At 45.5% G+C, this 20,461-nt stretch overlaps 1 protein-coding gene across 1 annotated transcript in view; it reads left to right on the top strand.

Annotated features, from left to right (window-relative positions):
- DIO1 (iodothyronine deiodinase 1) overlaps window positions 1-20,461 on the top strand; it is a 60,456-nt gene that overhangs the window by 25,352 nt on the left and 14,643 nt on the right. Inside the window, exons 2-3 of the mRNA XM_077453291.1 lie at window positions 3,604-3,747; window positions 8,956-9,155. Coding sequence (XP_077309417.1) covers window positions 3,604-3,747; window positions 8,956-9,155 — 344 coding nt within the window. The remainder of the gene's footprint in view (window positions 1-3,603; window positions 3,748-8,955; window positions 9,156-20,461) is intronic.

Below are 20,461 nucleotides of genomic sequence, written 5' to 3'. Positions count from 1 at the left end.
GGGTACACAGTAGTGACAAAAAGATATTGAAGGATGCAGAGGTATGCAGGGGACACGGTGGGTGTTTTTACATTTTGTGGGGGGGGGGTGCCAGATATAGGATCCGCCCCGGGTGCCAAATGCTCTAGGTACGCCCCTGCTTCTACTAACACCAGATTAGCAGAAGGAGCCCAAAGGGTGGTGCACTGGGTCTTGAACTTCCTTTTCTAGTTGTGTCATACGTGCTGTACATCACCGCATTCTAAACAGTCGGAATTTGGTGTGATCGTGTGTATGCATGACAGTTTCAGCAGAACTGCGTCGGAAAAACTTCTGGAGTTTATTCCGACGGGAAAACCGGTCGTGTGTAGAGTGGCATCTATATTCCTTACCATGTGGATGGAAATGCCTCCAAACGTCCATTAGGTGCTGAAGGTCTGAGGAAGAGTGAGCTGTGGGGTGGAGACTGTCCAGGTCCTGAGAAGGCACCATATTAAAATGCCCAAAAAGGAAAATGTCAGGGGGTATCATAACTCAGCACTAATTGCATTATATCATATAGAATCTGTACATTTGCAGGAGGAGGTAGTTATAGACCCACTAACACGTTTATCAAATATAAGAGCATGCAAGAGCACATATCTGCCCCCAGGATCCGTACGCACATCCAAAATTTGAAGTAATTGGAGTATGTGGAGTGGTAATGCGCCTTACCCATGCCCTCCGGAGACATAGGATCCAAGATCCAGTCAAATGAGTCTCTTGAAGAATAGATATGTGTGGGGTAATTTTTTGTAGAAATGTAAAAACAAGGGACCTTTTAATAGCAGAGTTTAGCCCCTGGACATTCCAGGAGGTTATGGATATTCGGGACACTGGTACAGATTGAAAATATGGGAATAGAATGAAAAAAGTACCCCCCCCCCCCGCACACACACACACACACACACACACACACCCTGCATTTCCGGTGTGAACTCTTGAGCAGTTAGTAAAGAGAGCGAAACCTCCAGCAAGATTAACAGAGATGCTGGTGTAGAGATGCGGGTATGCAGTCTCCTGGGACCCCAGGGGCACAGTACTTAGTTATAGTCATAGATAAAGGTAGTATAAAAAAACTGAGTCATAGAACAATATAAATTCCCTCTAAAACAGGGAGGCCCCACACAGAGCCACTGAGAGTGAGACCTTCCATAGGAATGCAGAGAAGGAATAAAGGCGGTTCCACGAAGGTCGTGAGCCAGCAAGGCAACAGTCAGACACAAAAAGCATCCAGTCCTGTTTCTTTAGGATCCAGTGAAACCCCCCATGGCAGATAATCCTAAGCAGGATATGGTGAGTTAAAGGTTGAGTTCCTGAGATACTGAACCCATTTGTTCAGTGGGTAACATTGGCAGTGCAATAGGATTAAGCCAGTAGAACATGGTAAGTACAGCTGACTCAGTATGTATTCCAATGTACTGGCCGGGGCATTGCTAATCCGGAAAACCCCCCTACTGAGCAAAACCACAACAGACCCAACAATCAGGGGGTGATTATAAGGTGAAGTGGAGAAATAGAGGACAATCAGCGGTGAGGTGGCACGGACTCCAGACAGATGGTAGCATCATGGGCAGAAGGGAAAAAACAAACAAATTATCTCTCCATCCTGGATCCTCAACTTGGCAGGGAAAAGAATGCTGTATCGGATGTCTCGAGCTCGGAACGCCGCTTTGACTTGGTCAAAAGATCTACGGCGTTTTTGTGTCTCGACTGAATAATCTGGGAAGAATAGCAGTCTAGTGTTTTGTAGTTTTAACTCACCAGCCCTGCGTGCAGACCGAAGGACCTCATCCCAGTCCCAGGAATTGAGCAGCCTAAATATCAGGGTGCGGGGTGAAGTGCCAGGGGGTCCAGGAACAGGGGGATTCGGTGGGCGTGTTCCACGGTAAAATAGGGAGAGAACTGAGCATCCAGGAGATCTCAGAAGCTCCTCCACAAAGACCGAGGGATTCCTCCCCTCAGCCCCTTCAGGTATGCCCACGATCCTCAGGTTGTTTCTTCTATTCCAATTTTTGACATCATACACCTTGTATTCCAGGGCGCGGATCTTGGCCTGCAAGTTATAGATAGAAGCAGTATGCACAGCAATGTCCTCCGTCTGCTCGACCCGCCGCTCCGCCTCCGACACCTGGGAGCGGAGCTTATCCAGATCCTGGCAGATGAGACCCACATCTAGCTGTACTGCCTCGATTTTGTTTATTAAGGCAGCTTGACATGAGAGGATTGCTGCCATAACCTCCCGAAAGCCAAGGTAAGGCTCGACTGTAGGTTCCACCGCCTCAGTTTGTAATGGCATGTTGGACACTCTGGGTGCAGTGCTGTATGCTTCACAAGCGGCAGAAAATGGAGCTCCTTCCCCCTCCACTGCGATTTGTATGACATCAGGGACCAGGCAGGGTGTTTTTCCAGCGGTTAAATCAGCCAGGATTCTGGATATCCAAGGTAAAGCCAGCAGAGCTCTGGATCATGCGTCCTCTCAGGTTGCCATCTTGGACACGCCCCAGCAAACTATAACCTCCAATCTGCAATTCTCTGCCCCATCCTCTTTTGAACTTTTTATTTTAGAAGGCTCAGCACAAAGGGGTATGATTTCCGATATCTATAAATTATTAAGTCCTAGGTAAACATTCTTACATGCGTTGTTAGGAGAGGGTGTTAAAAGAGATATCTCTGGAGGCCTGGCAGGTGGTTTAGTCTCAGGCTGCTAAGAGTTCACTCTGTACTCTTTATAAGGAAAATGCATATAAAATCCTCTACGTTTAGTACATGACCCTGGATGTACTCCATGCTATCTATCCCACTAGCTCGGATCGATGCTGGCGTTGCCACGGGGACAAAGGCACCCTCCTTCATATATTTTGGAGCTGCCCATTGATTACCCCATTCCAGCATTCTGCCCACCAGTTGTTGGGTTGCCTTTCAGGGTATCTATCCCAAATTTTTCTTGTTGGGCCTCTCCCTGCTAAAAATTTTCAAATTCTATAGGAAGCTGCTCCGCCATATCCTTACGGCTGCACAATGTCCTATTGCTCTTAACTGGAAACAACGCTCTCTTCCCTCCCTAGAGGCCCTATATTTTAGGATTAAAGACATGGAGCTGATTGAGAAAATTACTTCTAGATTACAAGATAGAATGGAGGCTCACAATCGTGTTTGGGAACTATGGCATCTCCAGGAGGACACACCTTGAACCAGTGAATAAGCTATTGCGAGAATTTTTTTTTCTTCCCTTTCTTCCTTTCTGTTCTTTACTATTCATGTTTAGTCATAAGCTTTTAATATCTCTTTTTCAGTGATATTACTTTATGTTACAGTGTTCCATATGTAATGTTGTCTTAACAGAATATGTGTCTCTTGCAGTTCTAGTGGCTACGGTTGTTGTAAATTGCTCTTACTTTTAGTGGGTGCCTTTTACGAACATTGTGTTTATGTTCTTGTACGTTTCTCTTCCAAGTTTTTATTTTTTGATGAAAATCAGTAAAAATTGCTATTTGAAAAAAAAAATATATTTTATAGAACAATATCGGTTTATTTCTACCTGCTGTAACATAGTAATTAGGCATGCTGTGTTGCTTTCTGCAGGTCAGCGGCCGTTGGTGCTCACATTCGGAAGCTGTACATGACCCCCGTTCCTGTTCAAGCTCAGCGAGTTTAATAAGCTTGCCTGGGATTTCAGTTCTGTGGCTGATTTTTTGATTATCTACATTGATGAGGCTCATGCAGAAGGTACAGTATACCTTTATTACTCTACAAGTGTCTATATATATATATATATATATATAGATATGTGCATTTTCGGTTTTGTGATACGTTCCGGTATACTCTTTTGTATACTGTATGTATACTCTTATATAAAAGCCATTGTTTACCAACTCCCTTATCTCGACTATGCTCTGCCATATGTGTTCTAGGTTAAGTGTACACGTGTGCCAAGAAAAACAGGCATTTCAACTGCATTGTTAAAGCTTAATAAATATTACATAATATAACTAGGTACTGACATTTATAGGTAAAGTTGATCCAGGGAAAATCTGATTGCTGATTGCCGAATTAGGTGATCAGGAAGAAATCTTTTCCCCTACTGTAGAAAATTGGAGCATGTTTGCTGGTGTTTTTTGCCTTCCTCTGGTTACAACTATGGGTGAAGGATTGTGTATATGGAAATGTATGATCCTTTTTTTTTTTTTTTTTTTAATTGGTTGAACTAGATGGATCTTTTTTCAACCTGACTAACTATGTATCTAATGCCTGTCAATGCTCTGTACCAGTTATCTCCATTGCAGCTGACAGTGTAGTTCAGATGGTCGTGTTTGCATTTCACCAAAATGTTTCCGGTGTCCTATCATATTGTGTCCCCCCATTGGATAGTGTCCGCTGTGTACTGTGCATGCGCAGTACACAGCACACACAGATTCCCGAAAATAACCGAAGAGAAACGGCGCCTGTGCCGTGAGTCCAGGTTCTAGCCCCACCATCCAAGTGGACATAGAGTTAGAATAAAAAGAGCTGAGCGCATTGAGGCCGTGCCCAAAGAGTGCGAGCGAAGCGAGCCCGCGAGGGGCCCTCTAATATCGGCAGCCCAATGTCCACTTGGATGGTGGGGCTACCACCTCCACTCACAGCGCAGGCACCGTTCATTTTCAGAGATTTTCCGAAGCTCCTTCTGCTCAGTACTGCGCAAACGCTGCACCTGGGCAGTACGGGGCGGGCAGCATCCGATGCCCGGACTGTATATGACAGAACACCGGCTTACAGTGTTTGACTGGCTTTACCGCTCCCCAACTACCTCCATTCATGTCTATGTACATGTGCTGCAAAGGAGTGCGTTTGAGATGCATTAGATAGCATTAGTAGCTAAGATGATAATACAATCTATACAATAGAAAGTTAATGCAGAGAAGGTGTCTGGCAAGCATTATTTAAAGCGGTCCTCCACCCTGAAGTGGAAGTTCCGCTCATCTGATCCCTCCCCCCCTCCAGTGCCACAATCGGCACCTTTCAGGGGGGAGGGGGGTGCAGTTACCTGGATAATCCGGGTATCTGCATCCACTTCCGGGACAAGACCCCCGCAGACGCCCCGCCCCCCGTTGTGTTCTGGGAAATACACAGTTCCCAGGACACAGCAGGGACCAGCAGAGAGACGCGCAGCACGACTCGCGCATGCGCAGTAGGGAACCGGGCAGTGAAGCCGCAATGCTTCACTTCCCGATTCCCTGACACAGGATGGAGGCGGGGGCAGCAGAGAGACGAGCGATCGCTCGTCATCTGCCGCCGACATCGCTGGACCCTGGGACAGGTAAGTGTGAATTTATTAAAAGTCAGCAGCTGCAATATTTGTAGCTGCTGGCTTTTAATATTTTTTTAAAGGTGCAGAACCACTTTAATGCAATGCAAATAAGTCCAAAACGCATCAATAATGCATCTTAACGCCTTAGGCGAATTAATGGCATCCCAGTCTTAGCCCTTGTACACACAGTCGGAGATTCCGACAACCAAATCCGTCGGATTCTGTGCGATGGATTTTGTCCGAAACTGTTGTATACACACGGTCGGACAAAGTTGTCGGAAAATCCGACATGATGACGTTATTTTGTTACGATGGGACTACGTTCAGGCTAGTAGCCAATAGCTTTGGTGTAGGAATTTGATCTGAGCATGCGTGGCACTTTGTCCGATCGGAATTCTCTACACATGATCGGAGTATGTCCAATCGGAGCATTTTGTCAGAAAATGTTACCAACAAGTTGGAAAACTTGGTCCGTCGGATACTCCGACAGAAACAGTCGATGTAGACCACACACAGTCGGAATATCCGACAAAACGGTCCGATCGGACACATTCCGTCGGAATCTCCGACCGTGTGTACAAGGGCTTAGTCTGTAGGGTTCAATATTGAGTTGGCCCACCCTTTGCAGCTATAACAGCTTCAACTCTTCTGGGAAGGCTGTCTACAAGGTTTAGGAGTGTGTCTATGGGAATGTTTGACCATTCTTCCAGAAGCACATTTGTGAGGTCAGGCACTGATGTTGGACGAGAAGGCATGGCTTGCAGTCTCCACTCTAATTCATCCCAAAGGTGTTCTATCGGGTTCAGGTCAGGACTTTTGTGCAGGCCAGTCAAGTTCCTTCACCCCAAACTCACTCATCCATGTCTTTATGGACCTTGCTTTGCGCATCGGTCCAAATCATTTGGTGGCGGGGGGATTATGGTGTGGGGTTGCTTTTCAGGGGTTGGGCTTGGTCCCTTAATTCCAGTGAAGGGAACTCTTAAGGCGTCAGCATACCAAGACATTTTGGACAATTTCATGCTCCCAACTTTGTTGGAACAGTTTGGGGATGGCCCCTTTCTGTTCCAACATGACTGAGCACCAGTGCTTAAAGCAAGGTCCATAAAGACATGTATGGGTGAGTTTGGGGTGGAGGAACTTGACTGGCCTGCACAGAGTCCCGACCTAAACCTGAACACCTTTGGGATGAATTAGAGAGGAAAATGTGAGCCAAGCCTTCTTGTCCACATCAGTGTCTGACCTCACAAATGCTCTTCTCGAAAAATGGTCACACATTCCCATAGACACACTTCTAAACCTTGTGGACAGCCTTCCCAGAAGAGTTGAATCTGTTATAGCTGCAAAGGGTGGACCAACTCAATATTGAACCCTATGCACTAAGACTGGGATGCCATTAAAGTTCATGTGCGTGTAAAGGCAGGTTTCACAATACTTTTGACAATATAGTGTATGTGCGTGCACGTTTGAATGGGCTGCTGTACCCCCTTCTTTTTAAGAAGGCACATAGAACCACATGGTGCTGCAGCACGCAAAAACATGTGTGGGTGCCAATAAGAATTAATGGCTCCACTGAGCATCTAAAGAGATGTGATTGACGCAATTATGTGCTTCTGACCTGCACATATGTGAACCTAGCCTTACTGTTAGCCTGTAGAAATATTTAAATAGTTTCCTTTCTTCCTGTTGCTGCCCACACAACTTATATGTGCATTACCGCCCACACTGCACATATGCAACACTGGGCATCCAACGTTTCTGTGCTGAGAGTGTGCCCACGGCACAGAGATTGAGCTGCCAAAGACAGCTCTTAGTTCCCACTAACGATCGATAGGTAGGACCGGCTCTCACAATCATGTGACCACTTTTACAGCCAATCACAGTGTTCACATGATCACCAATCCTTTCCACCACACCCCAAGCATGCAGACCTGGGCAAAAAAATGTTTTTCCATGTGTACTAAAACTATATTATTGCTGTTATTTGTTTAAAAAGTGCAATCATATCACCAGGTACTGTATATCACATGCTTGAACCAAAACACATAGAAAAACAGGGCTTTAGGAGAACAGGACCTGCCTGAAGGAGCTTACAAAACATGGACATGGAAAAGAAACAAAAGGCTTATCTGAAGCTTGAAGCAATCTAAAGTGAGGTGAAGCCAGTTTATTAAGGCGTGTAGTAAAGTTCAGGTATAGTAGATTTTGTATGCAGTACTCTTTTTCTGCCAGTAGATGTTCTCAGTCTAATGGACAGCATCATTATAATCATCAGTGGCATCACTAGGGGGTAGCTTCTGGGGCTGAAGCCCCGAATCTGGGGCCCATAGCCCAGAGTCTCTTACCGGGTGCAGCGGTCTGCTCACGGCTGGATTGGCCTACCGAGAAAATTCCCAGTAAGCCAGCAGGGCCGTCTGCTCTGGGGCCGCTTTGTGGGAAGCGGCGCCTGTGAAAGATATGCCTGCAGACCCTGGCCGACATGTCAATTGCACATGCACCGCCACCACTCGGGAAAGCCCATACACGCTCTGCCTTTTGCAGGCAGGCAAGCGCTTGTGCAGTGACATAATGGCGCCCGACGGTGACATTTTTTTTTAATTGTCTTTGTATTGGTCTTGCCATTTATAATTGCAAAGAAGCAGTCACCTCTGTGAGGTCTCGGCAGTGGCGCGCACCTCTCATAACAGACGGGTAAGACCCCTCTGTAGCCTCTGACTACCTCCCATTATTGCGCTCCTGCACTATGGCTGCAACCTCTGACCATCTCCCCCTGCACCATGTCCGCAGCCTCTGACCATCTCCCCCTGCATCATAAAGTAATAGACAAAAGTATCCCTGCGCTATCAAAAATCTATTAAGCCTCAATTAGGGTTGCAGCCAAACACCGACAGAGGTATAAGCCCTACCCCCTGCATCATGTCCGCAGCCTCTGACCATCTCCCCTGCACCATGTCTGCAGCCTCTGACCATGTTTTGTAGACCTAGCAACGCCGCTGATCATTATCATCATTTGGGCTTCCTCTGATCCCAGGTTGTCCTGCACCTGCCCCTAGCTTGTGACTGGAGAGTGAAAGCAGAAGCAGCGCAGTGATGAGCTTATCTCTCTATCAGTGCTTTCTCCTGTCAGCCACCTTCTTGGCTCCATGCGCTGCTTCTCCCTCTTACACTCCATCCCTGTTATAAAGGGACTGCAAGAGGCTAATGCCATCTCTAATTCAGGTACTCACAGGGCTTGCATTTAAAAAACAAAATGCATTTAACAATGTCATTGAACTCATTCAGACAACTTTATATGGGTCATCAGCAAAATGCACCAATAAAACCAATGCCCTTTAGCACATTTCACTATAATGTTTTCTGGTATCATATACTATGGTATGATGACATGCGGACTTTGTTCCCATTTGCTAGCACAATTGGCGCTGTTGTGAACAAAAAAATCTGCAAAAACAAAAACTTTAAGCAATAATAACAATTTTAATATAATAAATTATAGCTGTATTTTTAACCATGAAGCTATGTTTATTGCATCTCCCTCCAGCCACTTCCTATGTACATGTACTTGCTCCAGCATTGGCTGCAGTCATTGCTTAGGTGCAGCTTCTCAGTAGTGACTATGATGTTTTTCATGCATGCATTTTCTGTTCTAGATGAATGGGCTTTGAAAAACAATATCTCAATATATAAGCATCAGAACATTCAGGACCGCCTGATTGCAGCCAAACGTCTGCTTGAGGAGCTGCCCGCTTGTCCTGTGGTGTTAGACACTATGGAAAACTTGTGCAGTGCCAAGTATGCTGCCCTCCCTGAGAGGCTTTACATTCTCCAAGAACGCAAAATCATTTATAAGGTAATATATCACAGTACATTATAGTGTCAGTTCAAAGCTTGATTCCCGTAATAGATAATGAGCATTTTTTGTTATCAGATCTCATAGACTTATACTGAATGTGGTTCTAAAGGCAGAAGGTTTTTTTTTTTATCTTTATGCATTAAGATAAAAAAACCTTTAGGCCCCTTTCACACTGAAAGTTTTGCGATTTTGCAGCCTCAATTTTGATGCGATTTCAGGGAATGCCTGTGTAAACTTGAGGTCTATGGACCTCAACTCACATCAAAGTCGGACCAAAGTAGTACAGGGACTACTTTGAAGTCAGTGTGACTTGAAGTCACACAGATATGAATGGTTATCATTGGGAATCATGGGGTACGATGTGCCTCTGAAGTCCAAAGTCGCAGGAAAAGTCGTACAAGTGTGAAAGGGGCCTAAGTGTGCAGCAGCCTCCACCCCCCACCCTAATACTTATGTAAACTCAATCTCAATCCAGCAATGGGCATAAGAGTCTCTGCTGTCCATGACGTGGCTGAGACACATCAGCGTGCACCGTGGGCTCCTGCTGCTGTCAAAGTCAGTGAGCCAATGAGGAGAGAGAGGGGGTGGGATGATCCACTGCTCCATTTCTGAATGGACACACAGAGCAGTAGCTCAGATCAAGTGCCCCCATAGCCAGCTGCTTGCTGTGGGGCACTTGGCAGGAGGGAGGGGCCAGGAGCACCGGCAGGGTTCCCGAGAGGAGGAGGATCTAGGTTGTTCTGTGCAAAACCACTGCACTGACCAGGTAAGTATAGACATGTTTGTTATTCCTAAACAAACAAAAAAACAAGATTTTAATATCACTTTAAAGTATATGTGAACCCTCACCTTGTAAAATAACCCATTCAGTAATCACATACACGTTGTTCTCAGCTGCATAAACAGGTGAGTATGGAGAAACAGCAGCATGCTAATCTTACCAATGAATGGCTGTGCAAGAAGTGGGGAGTGTGTGAGCAAAAGACTGATCATTGAGGACAGCAGACCCAGCATATCTAGCTGTGCTCTCATGCCTAGTGTGGCCAGTTTTAATAGGAAAGCAGTGGGGCTGACAGAAACACCAGGGATTTCACACAAACAAAGCAATACAAAGGGAACAGGATAGTTTTTCATACAAGTACATGGTACAGCAGGCACTTATCAGGAATATGAAATGTTGGCTTTACTTATTCTTTATCCAGTTCCCGACCGGCACACAATGATGTACGTCGGCAGAATGGCAGGGGCAGGCAAACTGGTGTACAGGTAAGTCCAGTTAAATTTGCCGCCCTGCCATCGCGTGCGCACCGCCGGCGGCAAGCACGCGTTCCAGTCGGGACCCCCCTGAGTCTGGTCGTGGGTCCTGCGGACTCGATTGCCACGGGGATGCCCGCGATCGTCTCACGGGGAAGGAGAACAGGGAGATGCCGTTGTAAACAGCATCTCCCTGTTCTGCCTAGCAACAAGTGACACTGATCTCTGCTTCCTGTGATTGGAGCAGAGATCAGCGTTCACTTGCGCACAGCCCAGCCCCCAACAGTTAGTAACACGCCCCTATGACACACTTAACCCCTACACTGCCACCTCCTGGTTAACCCCTTCACTGCCAGTGTCATTTACACAGGAATCACTGCATTTGTATAGCACTGATTGCTGTATAAATGACAATGGTCCCAAAAATGTGTCAAAAATGTCCGATGTGTCCTCCATAATGTCGACGTCACAATAAAAATCGCTGATCGCCACCATTACTAGTAAAAAAAAATTATTAATAAAAATGCCATAAAACTATCCCCTATTTGTAAACGCTATAAATTTTGCGCAAACCAATCAATAATCGTTTATTGCGATTTTTTTACCAAAAATATGTAGAAGAATACATATCGGCCTAAACTGAGGAAAAAAAAATGTTTTTTTTATATATTTTGGGGCGTATTTATTATAGCAAAAAGTAAATAATAATGCTTTTTTTCTCAAAATTGTTGCTATTTTTTTGTTTATAGTGAAAAAAATAAAAACTGCAGGGGTGATCAAATACCACCAAAAGAAAGCTCTATTTGTGGGAAAAAAAGGACGTCAATTTTGTTTGGGAGCCACGTCATACGACCACACAATTGTCAGTTAAACCGACGCAGTGCCGAATCGCAAAAAGTGGTCTGTTCATTGGCCTGCAAAATGGTCCGGTCTGAAAGTGATTAACCACTTAAGCCCCAGACCAATTGTCAGCCTAAGGACCAGAGGTCTTTTTACAATTTCACACTGCACTGCTTTAACTGGTAATTGCGTGGTCATGCAATGTTGTACCCAAACAAAATCCTTTTCTTCCCACAAATAGAGCTTTCTTTTGATGGTATTTTATTGCCTCTGTGATTTTTATTTTTTACGATATAAATGGAAAAAGACTGAAAATTTTGAAAAAAAAAGATATTTTCTAATTTTTCTTATAAGAAAAATCGAATAAACTCAATTTTAGTCATACATTTAGGCCAAAATGTATTCAGCCACATGTCTTTAGTAAAAAAAAATGTCAATAAGCGTAAATTTATTGGTTTTTGCAAAAGTTATAGCGGCTACAAACTAGAGTACATTTTCTGGAATTTACACAGCTTTTAATTTATGACTGCCTATCTCATTTCTTGAGGTGCTAAAATAGCAGGACAGTACAACCCCCCCCCAAATGACCCCATTTTGGAAAGTAGATACCCCAAGGAAATTGCTGAGGGGCATGTTGAGCCCATTGAATATTTTTTTTTTGTCCCAAGTGATTGAATAATGACAAAAAAAAAAAAAGTTTACAAAACATTGTCACTAAATGATATATTGCTCACACATGCCATAGTTATAAGTGGAATTGCACTCCAAAATATATTCTGCTGCTTCTCCCAAGTACGGGGATACCATATATGTGGGACTTTTTGGGAGTCTAGCCGCGTACGGCACCCCGAAATCCAATCACTGCCTTCAGGATTTCTAAAGGTGCAAATTTTTGATTTCACTCCTCACTACCTATCACAGTTTTGAAGGCCATAAAATGCCAAAAATAACACAAACCCCCCCCCCAAATTACCCCATTTTGGAAAGTAGACACTCCAAGCTATTTACTGAGAGGCATGTTGAGTCCATGGAATATTTTATATTTTGCGGGAATATTACAAACTTTTTTTTTTGCATATGTGAAATTATACCCCAAAATAAATTCTGCTGCTTCTTCTGAGTACAGGGATACCACATCTGGGGGACTTTTTGGGAGCCTAGCCGCGTACAGGACCCCGAAAACCAAGCACCGCCTTCAGGATTTAAATATAAAACGCTACCAAAAAAAACTGTTAGCGATCGCAGGGATCAAGCCTGACTCTGCGAACGCTGCAGTTATGTGTTTAGTGTTTTGTAAATGACAGTGATCGATCGATACTGCACTTGGGTGGGCTGGGCGGAGGTGCAAAACGCAGGTGCTAGCAGGTATCTGGGCTGATCCCGCTAACAATGTGTTTTTTTGGAACCCTAAACTGCTGGGGACGCTAGTATAGATCTGATCAGATCAGATATTGATCTGTTCAGATTCTATACCACTACGGGAGGTGTATGCTTTGCGCGTGGGTGTTAGCGGTACTGGCACTAACCTAGCACTACCTGGGGCGATGCAGACCCTATCTGACCCTAAAACCTAATTGATATCATCCGCCGGGTGATCAGGGGGTTAACCTTTATTGGGTAATAAATGGTGGGTGCCCTGATGCTATAAAAAGCAAACTAACTAACCAGCGTCACCCGTAACACTTATACGGTGATCATTGGTGAAAGTTTTAACTAGGGGCAATCGGGGTTAAAACCTTTATTAGGTAGTATATGGGGGTACCTAATGCTATAAAAACCTGGCGGTGAACCTAAAAAATAACTAGCTACCTAGCGGCACCAGTGACACTAATGCAGCGATCAGAAAAACGATCGCTTAGTGACACTGGCAAAAGGGGGTGAAAGGGTTACCTGGGGGCAATCAGGGGTTGAAACCTTTATTAGGTAGTATATGGGGGTCCCTGACGCTATATAAAAACATGGCGGGGAACCTAAATAACTAACTGGCTAACCAGCGTCACCAGTGTCACTTATATGGTGATCGCTGGTGAAAGGGTTAACTCTAGGGGCAATCAGGGAGTTAAAACCTTTATTAGGTTGTATATGGGGGTACCTAATGCTATAAAAACCTGATGGTGAACCTAAAAAATAACTAGCTACCTAGCGGCACCAGTGACACTAATGCAGCGATCAGAAAAACGATCGCTTAGTGACACTGGGGTGAAAGGGTTACCTGGGGGGCAATCAGGGGGTTAAACCTTTATGGGAGTAGGGGGCTACCCTGGACCTAACACTAACTGCCCTGACACTTTTTATAGTTACAACTGACACTAAATGCAGTGATCAGTAAATAAATGATCACTGCAATCAGTAACACTGTGACTGGGAGGGGGGGCGGGGATCGGGGGGTGATTGGGGGTGAAAGTGTGCCTATGTGTACCTACATGTCAGTGTAGTGTTGGTGCACTTACTAGGATGTATTCTCTCCTCGCCGTCCGGTCAAAAAGACCGCCTCGAGAATGACATCACTTCCTCCTGCCTGTGTTTACACTACACAGGCAGGGGAAGCTTCTCATTCGCCAGGAGTGATCGAGAGGGGATGGCCAGAAACCAATGGCCATCCCCTCATCCCGGATTGCTCCTGAAGGGAAATGGACCGCCGCAGCCAGCGGGAGGGGGTCCGATCGGACCCCCCACCCACTGGAAGGCAGGCACGTACATGTACGTGCTTGTGCCTGTCCGTGCCATTGTGCCGGCATATTTTTACATGCGGCGGTCCTAAAGTGGTTAAAGGGAATCTAAACTCATTAACAAAAACTACTGATATTCTAGCTTATCAGTCCTTAGATGTGGTGGCTGGCTGCGTTTGTTTTCATATTTCACGTTTAAAGGAGATGTTTGGGTATGGACTATTTTACTATTTTGCATGGTTACAATGGTCCAGTTTTGAATAAATAATGGTACGATGAAAAGAAATGCAGACATTTAAAAAAAATTGTATTGTCCCCTAACATTAGCAGTCAGTGTAGAAATGACCTCTTACATTGGCAGTCAAGATAAAATGTTCCCTTGTTGGTGACCACTATAGATGGAAAATCAATTAACTACTGTTCCAAGAACCCCTAGCAAACTCAGGAAGAACCCTAGGGGTTCCATGGGACCCAGGTTGAAAAATACTTGTTTAGGATCTTAGGTCTACTTTAGCCTAAAATGTTTCTAAAATAACAATGGTGCCTGCAAGTAGTTCTGTGGCTACATACTTATGTTTCGTATCAATGACCTATTATTGTAGCTAGACATTAGCATGGAAGCCTAGCAACCAGAATTTTAGGCACAAAATCACCAATGAGAGCCTAGATTATTTCTCTCTTGATAGGTTTATTTGAAAATATGCCTCTCAGATGCTGTATTTATATCAAAAGATATATACAAAAATGTTTTCCACTACTATACAGCATTGTAGATACCATCATCTAATACAGTATATGTAACTGAAGCTATTACCTACCCTAGTAAAAGTGCTCTACGTATTAATAAATGATTATAATAGGGCAGTGATGGTGAACCTTGGCACCCCAGTTGTTTTGGAACTACATTTCCCATTATGCTCATCCACTTTGCAGTGTAGTGGAGCAACATGGGAAATGTAGTTCCAACTCATCTGGGCTGCCAAGGTTCGCCATCACTGTAATAGGGATACATTTATACAAAATAATTATTAATAATACAGTGCATAAATGTGACCACATAAAAACAGTTCCACAAATATTATGTATGAATATGCCAAAATCACGACATTACACTCTTCACGGCAAACGCTCCTTAATACATACAGTGCTTGGAAAACCAAAAAAGTGCTATTTACTTATATTTTCACGTTCCATTCTCCATGAATTTTCCATAAACAGCACACTCGTTCAATGTGTGTTTTTCTAGATCACTCAGATGTAATGGCTTATTCTTATCTGGAAATATGCACCTCCACCTCTTCTGGTACCTGCATGTGCTCCAATGGTATGGAATGATGTCACAATGCCTTGCTCCGTACAACGCTTTTCAATACCATCGGGACCGCTTGTGACAACATACTATGATGTCTCCAGATGAGAATAAGCCAATACAACACTTTTATACACTCTATTTTGGGCCTGTTTTTATGTGTTCAGATTTAAGCACTGTATTATTAATATTCTGTTTGTATGAATTTATCATAATAATTTATTAGGGAACTTTTATTAGGTGGGAGTGTGATTTATGTATGAGGTTCAATTTATTATTAGGTTTAGTTACAAAATATTAGATGGTCTCTAGCATGCTGTGTGGTAGTGGGAAAAAAAAACATAGAAGACCTACACACACACATGATACACGCACTATTGGGTATAAGATTACAAAAAAATCCAAAGGAGGCATTACTAAATTTGAAAGAGAAACAAATTGTTACCCCAGCTCCACTGCCAATATAGAAGTCCACAAACTGTGCTCCGGTGCTCTAGCCAGGATATTAAGGCCCCACAGATATGATACTTAAAACAGGAAGGCTGGCAACTTGGATGCTCTTAAATAAAAGCACTTTATGGTTACATGGGTACAGGTTATACACTGACGCGTTTCGGCTAAGAAGCCTTCATCAAAGCATACATGTTTGATTTAAAAACTGATATTTATAACAACATAAGCCCTCCAAATACTAACTTTGAAACTACCCAATACCCAATTGCAGTAATGACCAGTTCTGTTTTTCTCACATTCCTTTTCACTGCAGCCAAACAAACTTTATTAAAATGTTGGTGGTCCTCCTTACCTACTTTTACTTTAGTTAAGAACAAGATGATTTGGTATGTAGTGCCTTGAAATAGTATTCATACCCCTTGAAATGTTCCACATTTTGTTATGTTTCAACCAAAAACGTTAACGTATTTTATTGGGATTTTATGTGAACACAAAGTGGTACATAATTGTGAAGTGAAAACAAAATTATCAATGGTTTTCAAAATTTTTTACAAATAAATATCTGAAAAATGTGGCGTGCATTTGTATTCAGCCCTTTACTGTGATACCCCTAACTAAAATCTAGTGGAACCAATTGCCTTCAGAAGTTCCCCAATTAATAAATAGAGTCCACATGTGTGTAATTTAATTTCAGTATGAATACAGAAGTTCTGTGAAACCCACAGAAGTTTGTTAGAGAACCTTAGTGAACAAACAGCACCAGACAGATCAGAGATAAAGTTGTGGAGATGTTTAAAGCAGGGTTAAAGAGGAAGTAAACTCCGATGGGTTTACTTCCTCTTTCATTCCCTGCAAAGGCAAAGCATAATAGACTACTATGCATCGCATAGTAGTCCATTATGTGTCACTTACCTGACACAGGAGCCAGTGATGTCACCGCTGTCCCCTGTAGTCCAGCGCATCCATCTTCTCGGTGGGGTCTCGCAGATGATGTCACTCCCGCGCATGCGCACGGGAGCCGACACGCGCGGCATATCCGTCATTGAAGATGCCGCGCTCAGTGCGCCTGCGCGCCGCTGTCTACGGTGCCTGTCTTCGGGCAAATATCTCCTAAACTGTATAGGTTTAGGAGATATTTTTTGGACCTACAGGTAAGCCTTAATCTAGGCTTACCTGTAGGTCAAAGTCTGTTGTAAGGGTTTACAACCACTTTAAGTTATAAAAAAAAAATATCCCAAGCTTTGAACATCTCACAGAGCACTGCTCAATCCATCATCCGAAAATAGAAAGAGTATGGCACAAGTACAAACCTACCAAGACATGGCCATCCCCATAAATTGACAATCCAGGCAAGGAGAGCATTAATTAGAGAAGCAGCCAAGAGGGCCCATAGTAATTCTGGAGGTGCTGCAGAGATCCACAGCTCAGGTGGGAGAATCTATCCACAAGGCAACTATTCTTGTAACTCTTCCATAAAGGTCAGATTTGTGGAGTGCACAACTGTGCGCTCCAAAAATCTGACCTCTATGGAAGAGTTGCAAGAAGAAAGCTGTTGTTGGAAGAAAGCCATAAAAAGTCCAGTTTGCAGTTAGCGAGAAGCCATGTGGGGAACACAGCAAACATGTGGAAGAAGGGGGTGTGTCCGGATGTGAACGGCGACGGACGTCTAAGTGGAGAGCTCCAGACATCCTAGGCTCAATCTTTTGCCATCCTTAGCCTACAAAGTCCGAAAACGGCCAAAGAACCTACCTCCTTGCTCTCCTCCATTGCCTGCTGCAGTCGATAGGTCCATTGTGTGGATTCTGGCCCGCGATCGGCTACCACTAGCCTCCTGAACACCCTGGGCCTGTTCTCAGCCTCCCTCAGTGGCATAACCCCTCTACTGACCGATTGCTTCCCACAGCCCGTGCTGTGGCTCTCCTGCACAGTGCTCCGTGGCTCTGGCCGGGTGCTTGGTGGCCATCTTGCTACACCCGGGAGATCTCCTGCCTCCTCTGCACCTGCTCCGGACCCCTTCTAAGGACACCCTGGCCTGCCCACAGTGCAGGGCATCAGCCTCCACTTCCAGGCATACTGTGGCCTTGCTCCCTGGCTCCGGTGTCACGTGTTGAGTCCATCTTGCTCCACCCAGCCATATTGTGCACATTCTTGGTCCCCCTGACTCCTCCTCTTGTAGCTCACTGCCACCTGAGCTGCCCCCCCAGCTGGACTGCCGCCCGCAACTTCTACAACCGAGGCTTTGCCTATTTTTGGACTCACCGGAAACCTGTCCGCACCACCAGCATTGCACATAGCGACCATATTACTACGTAATAATGCTCTGTCTCCGCAGTCCCTGTCTCTTGCTTTGCTCCGGCTACAGGGATCTTCTGCCGGTCAGGGAGCCATCTGATGCCTTCAAAGAAGCCACCAAAAACTGTGCAACAGCCCAGGACACAGGCTGCAGCCCCACCCCCCCGCGGGGACCCCGCCTTACTCCAGAAACTGCAGGCCTTGTTGGTTGACATGAAAGACGGTTCCCCAGCTGACATTCCCACGCCCTCCTCACCCCAGCCTCCCACAGGTGACACCAACATAATCTTAGCAGCGATTGAAAGCAGCAGGACATCTCTATTGGTACGGATCGATCACCTGGCAGAGGAGTGCAACCTTATCCGTAATGATCTGGATAAAATACGGGGACGTCTCTCAGAATCTGAACACCAGATCTCGAAGGTGGAGGATCGAACGGGACAACATGCCGACCAACTCGATAACATACGCAACACAATTAAAGCTTTAGTGGCGAAGTCAGATGATGCCGAAAACCGAATGCGACGTAACAATGTTTGGGTACTGGGCCTTCCTGAGGGTTCGGAGGGAGACCACCCGGCAGACTTTGCAGAAGCCTTCTTCAAAGATTTACTGGGATTGACTGATATCCCCCCTACGTATGTGGCAGAACGTGCTCATCGGGTTCCGATGGGTCGACCTGTCTCGGGTGCACCCCCACGTGCCTTCCTGGTACGTTTCCTCAACTACCATGATCGAGATCGTGTACTCGCTGAGGCCAGGAAGCACCCGAATCTGCAATATGGTAATGCACGCATCATGTTGTTCCCCGATTTCTCCCCTGACCTACAGCGAAAACGGCAGACCTTCACTGATGTTCGGCGCAGACTACGAGACCGCAACATTAAATATGGAATGCTCTATCCTAGTCGCCTGCGAGTCCAGCATGAGGGCACTGTCAAATTTTTTGACACGCCAGCCGAGGCGGATGCCTGGCTTACTGGGCTGCACTGAGGTGGCGTGCACTACTCCATCATGGGGGCCCGGGGGTCGGCTGGGGCTCCCTGGGGGAAGGCAATGAAAATGAACGGAAACTCTGAACTCTTATGTTATTTCAGGCCCAAGTATCGGCTCTTCATCCCTACATGTCTGCGAAATCCTATTTTAAGCGAGCTATCCATACGGAACTCTACAAGACCAGCTGTTGCTCCCCCCCCCCTTTCTGGCTTGTCTCAGTGACGATTGTAGCTGTGCCTGGGATTTACCTCTCCATCCCGGCTGGAATACACAGTGGAAGCTATATTTTCCCCCTTGTTTTGGGGGGTTTTTGTTTTTTTGTTTTCTGCACTAGAGGCACATGGGTTAGCACGGAGTGTTGTTGCTAACCTGCAGCGGACTGCCCCCCTAGAGGATTTCTACACGTTCTCACGCACGGCATTGAACTGTTGCCGTGCACAGTTTAAGGGGTTAAATTGTTATTTTTTGGGTATAGGCCCGATCTGATCGCTCCCCAGTTTCCAGGGATGCCACCAGATATGGGTAGGGTTGACCCTTTGCGGTCACCAAGGGTACTTTTGTTTTTTGTCTATGTATTTACTTTTTTGTTTGTATGGTTAAAGCGGAGGTCCACCCTAAAATGGACCTCCGCTCATCGGAATCCCCCCCCCCTCCGGCGCCACAATTGGCACCTTTCAGGGGGGAGGGGGGTGCAGTTACCTGGATAATCCAGGTAACTGCACCCACTTCCGGGATAGCTGTCTGCGGAAAGGGGCGTAGATTACGCCCCTTTCCGCAACTGCCCGCCCCTTTGCGCAAGTGCCCCGCTGCCTGCTGGGAAACACACAGTTCCCAGAGGCAGCGGGGACCGTCCGGATTGCGCCGCGCGGCTCGCGCATGCGCAGTAGGGAACCGGGAAATGAAGCCGAAAGGCTCCATTTCCTGATTCCCATACCCAAGATGGCGGCGGCAGGACCCGACAGACGACCTAGCGATCGGCTTCGGGTGCCGACATCGCGGGCGCGCTGGACAGGTAAGTGTCACTATTTTAAAAGTCAGCAGCTGCAGTATTTGTAGCTGCTGGCTTTTAAAAAAAAAAAAAACGCGGAGTCCCGGTGGACTCCCGCTTTAATGTTTGGTCACGACTCTTCCTACAATGGGCTCTCTGGGTCTAGGCGGCTCTTGGTACACGATATTGACACTCATGTGCGTCTCCTTGACATAATAATGGAACCATCTGATGGCCACACGTGACATGTCCTCTTTTAATATCCTATCCTGGAATGTCCGGGGGCTCAATTCTAAATTTAAAAGGGCAGTTCTCTTTAAATATCTTAAATTGCACTCCCCCCATATGATACTGCTTCAGGAGACGCACCTCATGGGCAGCAAACTATTGGCACTAAAGAAGCCATGGATCCAGAGAGCCTTTCATGCCTCCTACTCTACCTATGCCAGGGGGGTCTCGGTGCTGATCAGCAAATCCTTTCCATGTGCAGTGGAGCAGATTC

The sequence above is a fragment of the Lithobates pipiens genome, unplaced genomic scaffold, assembly GCF_037356315.1.
Source record: "Lithobates pipiens isolate NorthernLeopardFrog02 unplaced genomic scaffold, aLitPip1_a1.2 Scaffold_23, whole genome shotgun sequence".
NCBI lineage: Eukaryota > Metazoa > Chordata > Amphibia > Anura > Ranidae > Lithobates > Lithobates pipiens.
This window is presented reverse-complemented; position numbering and strand designations above follow the sequence as displayed.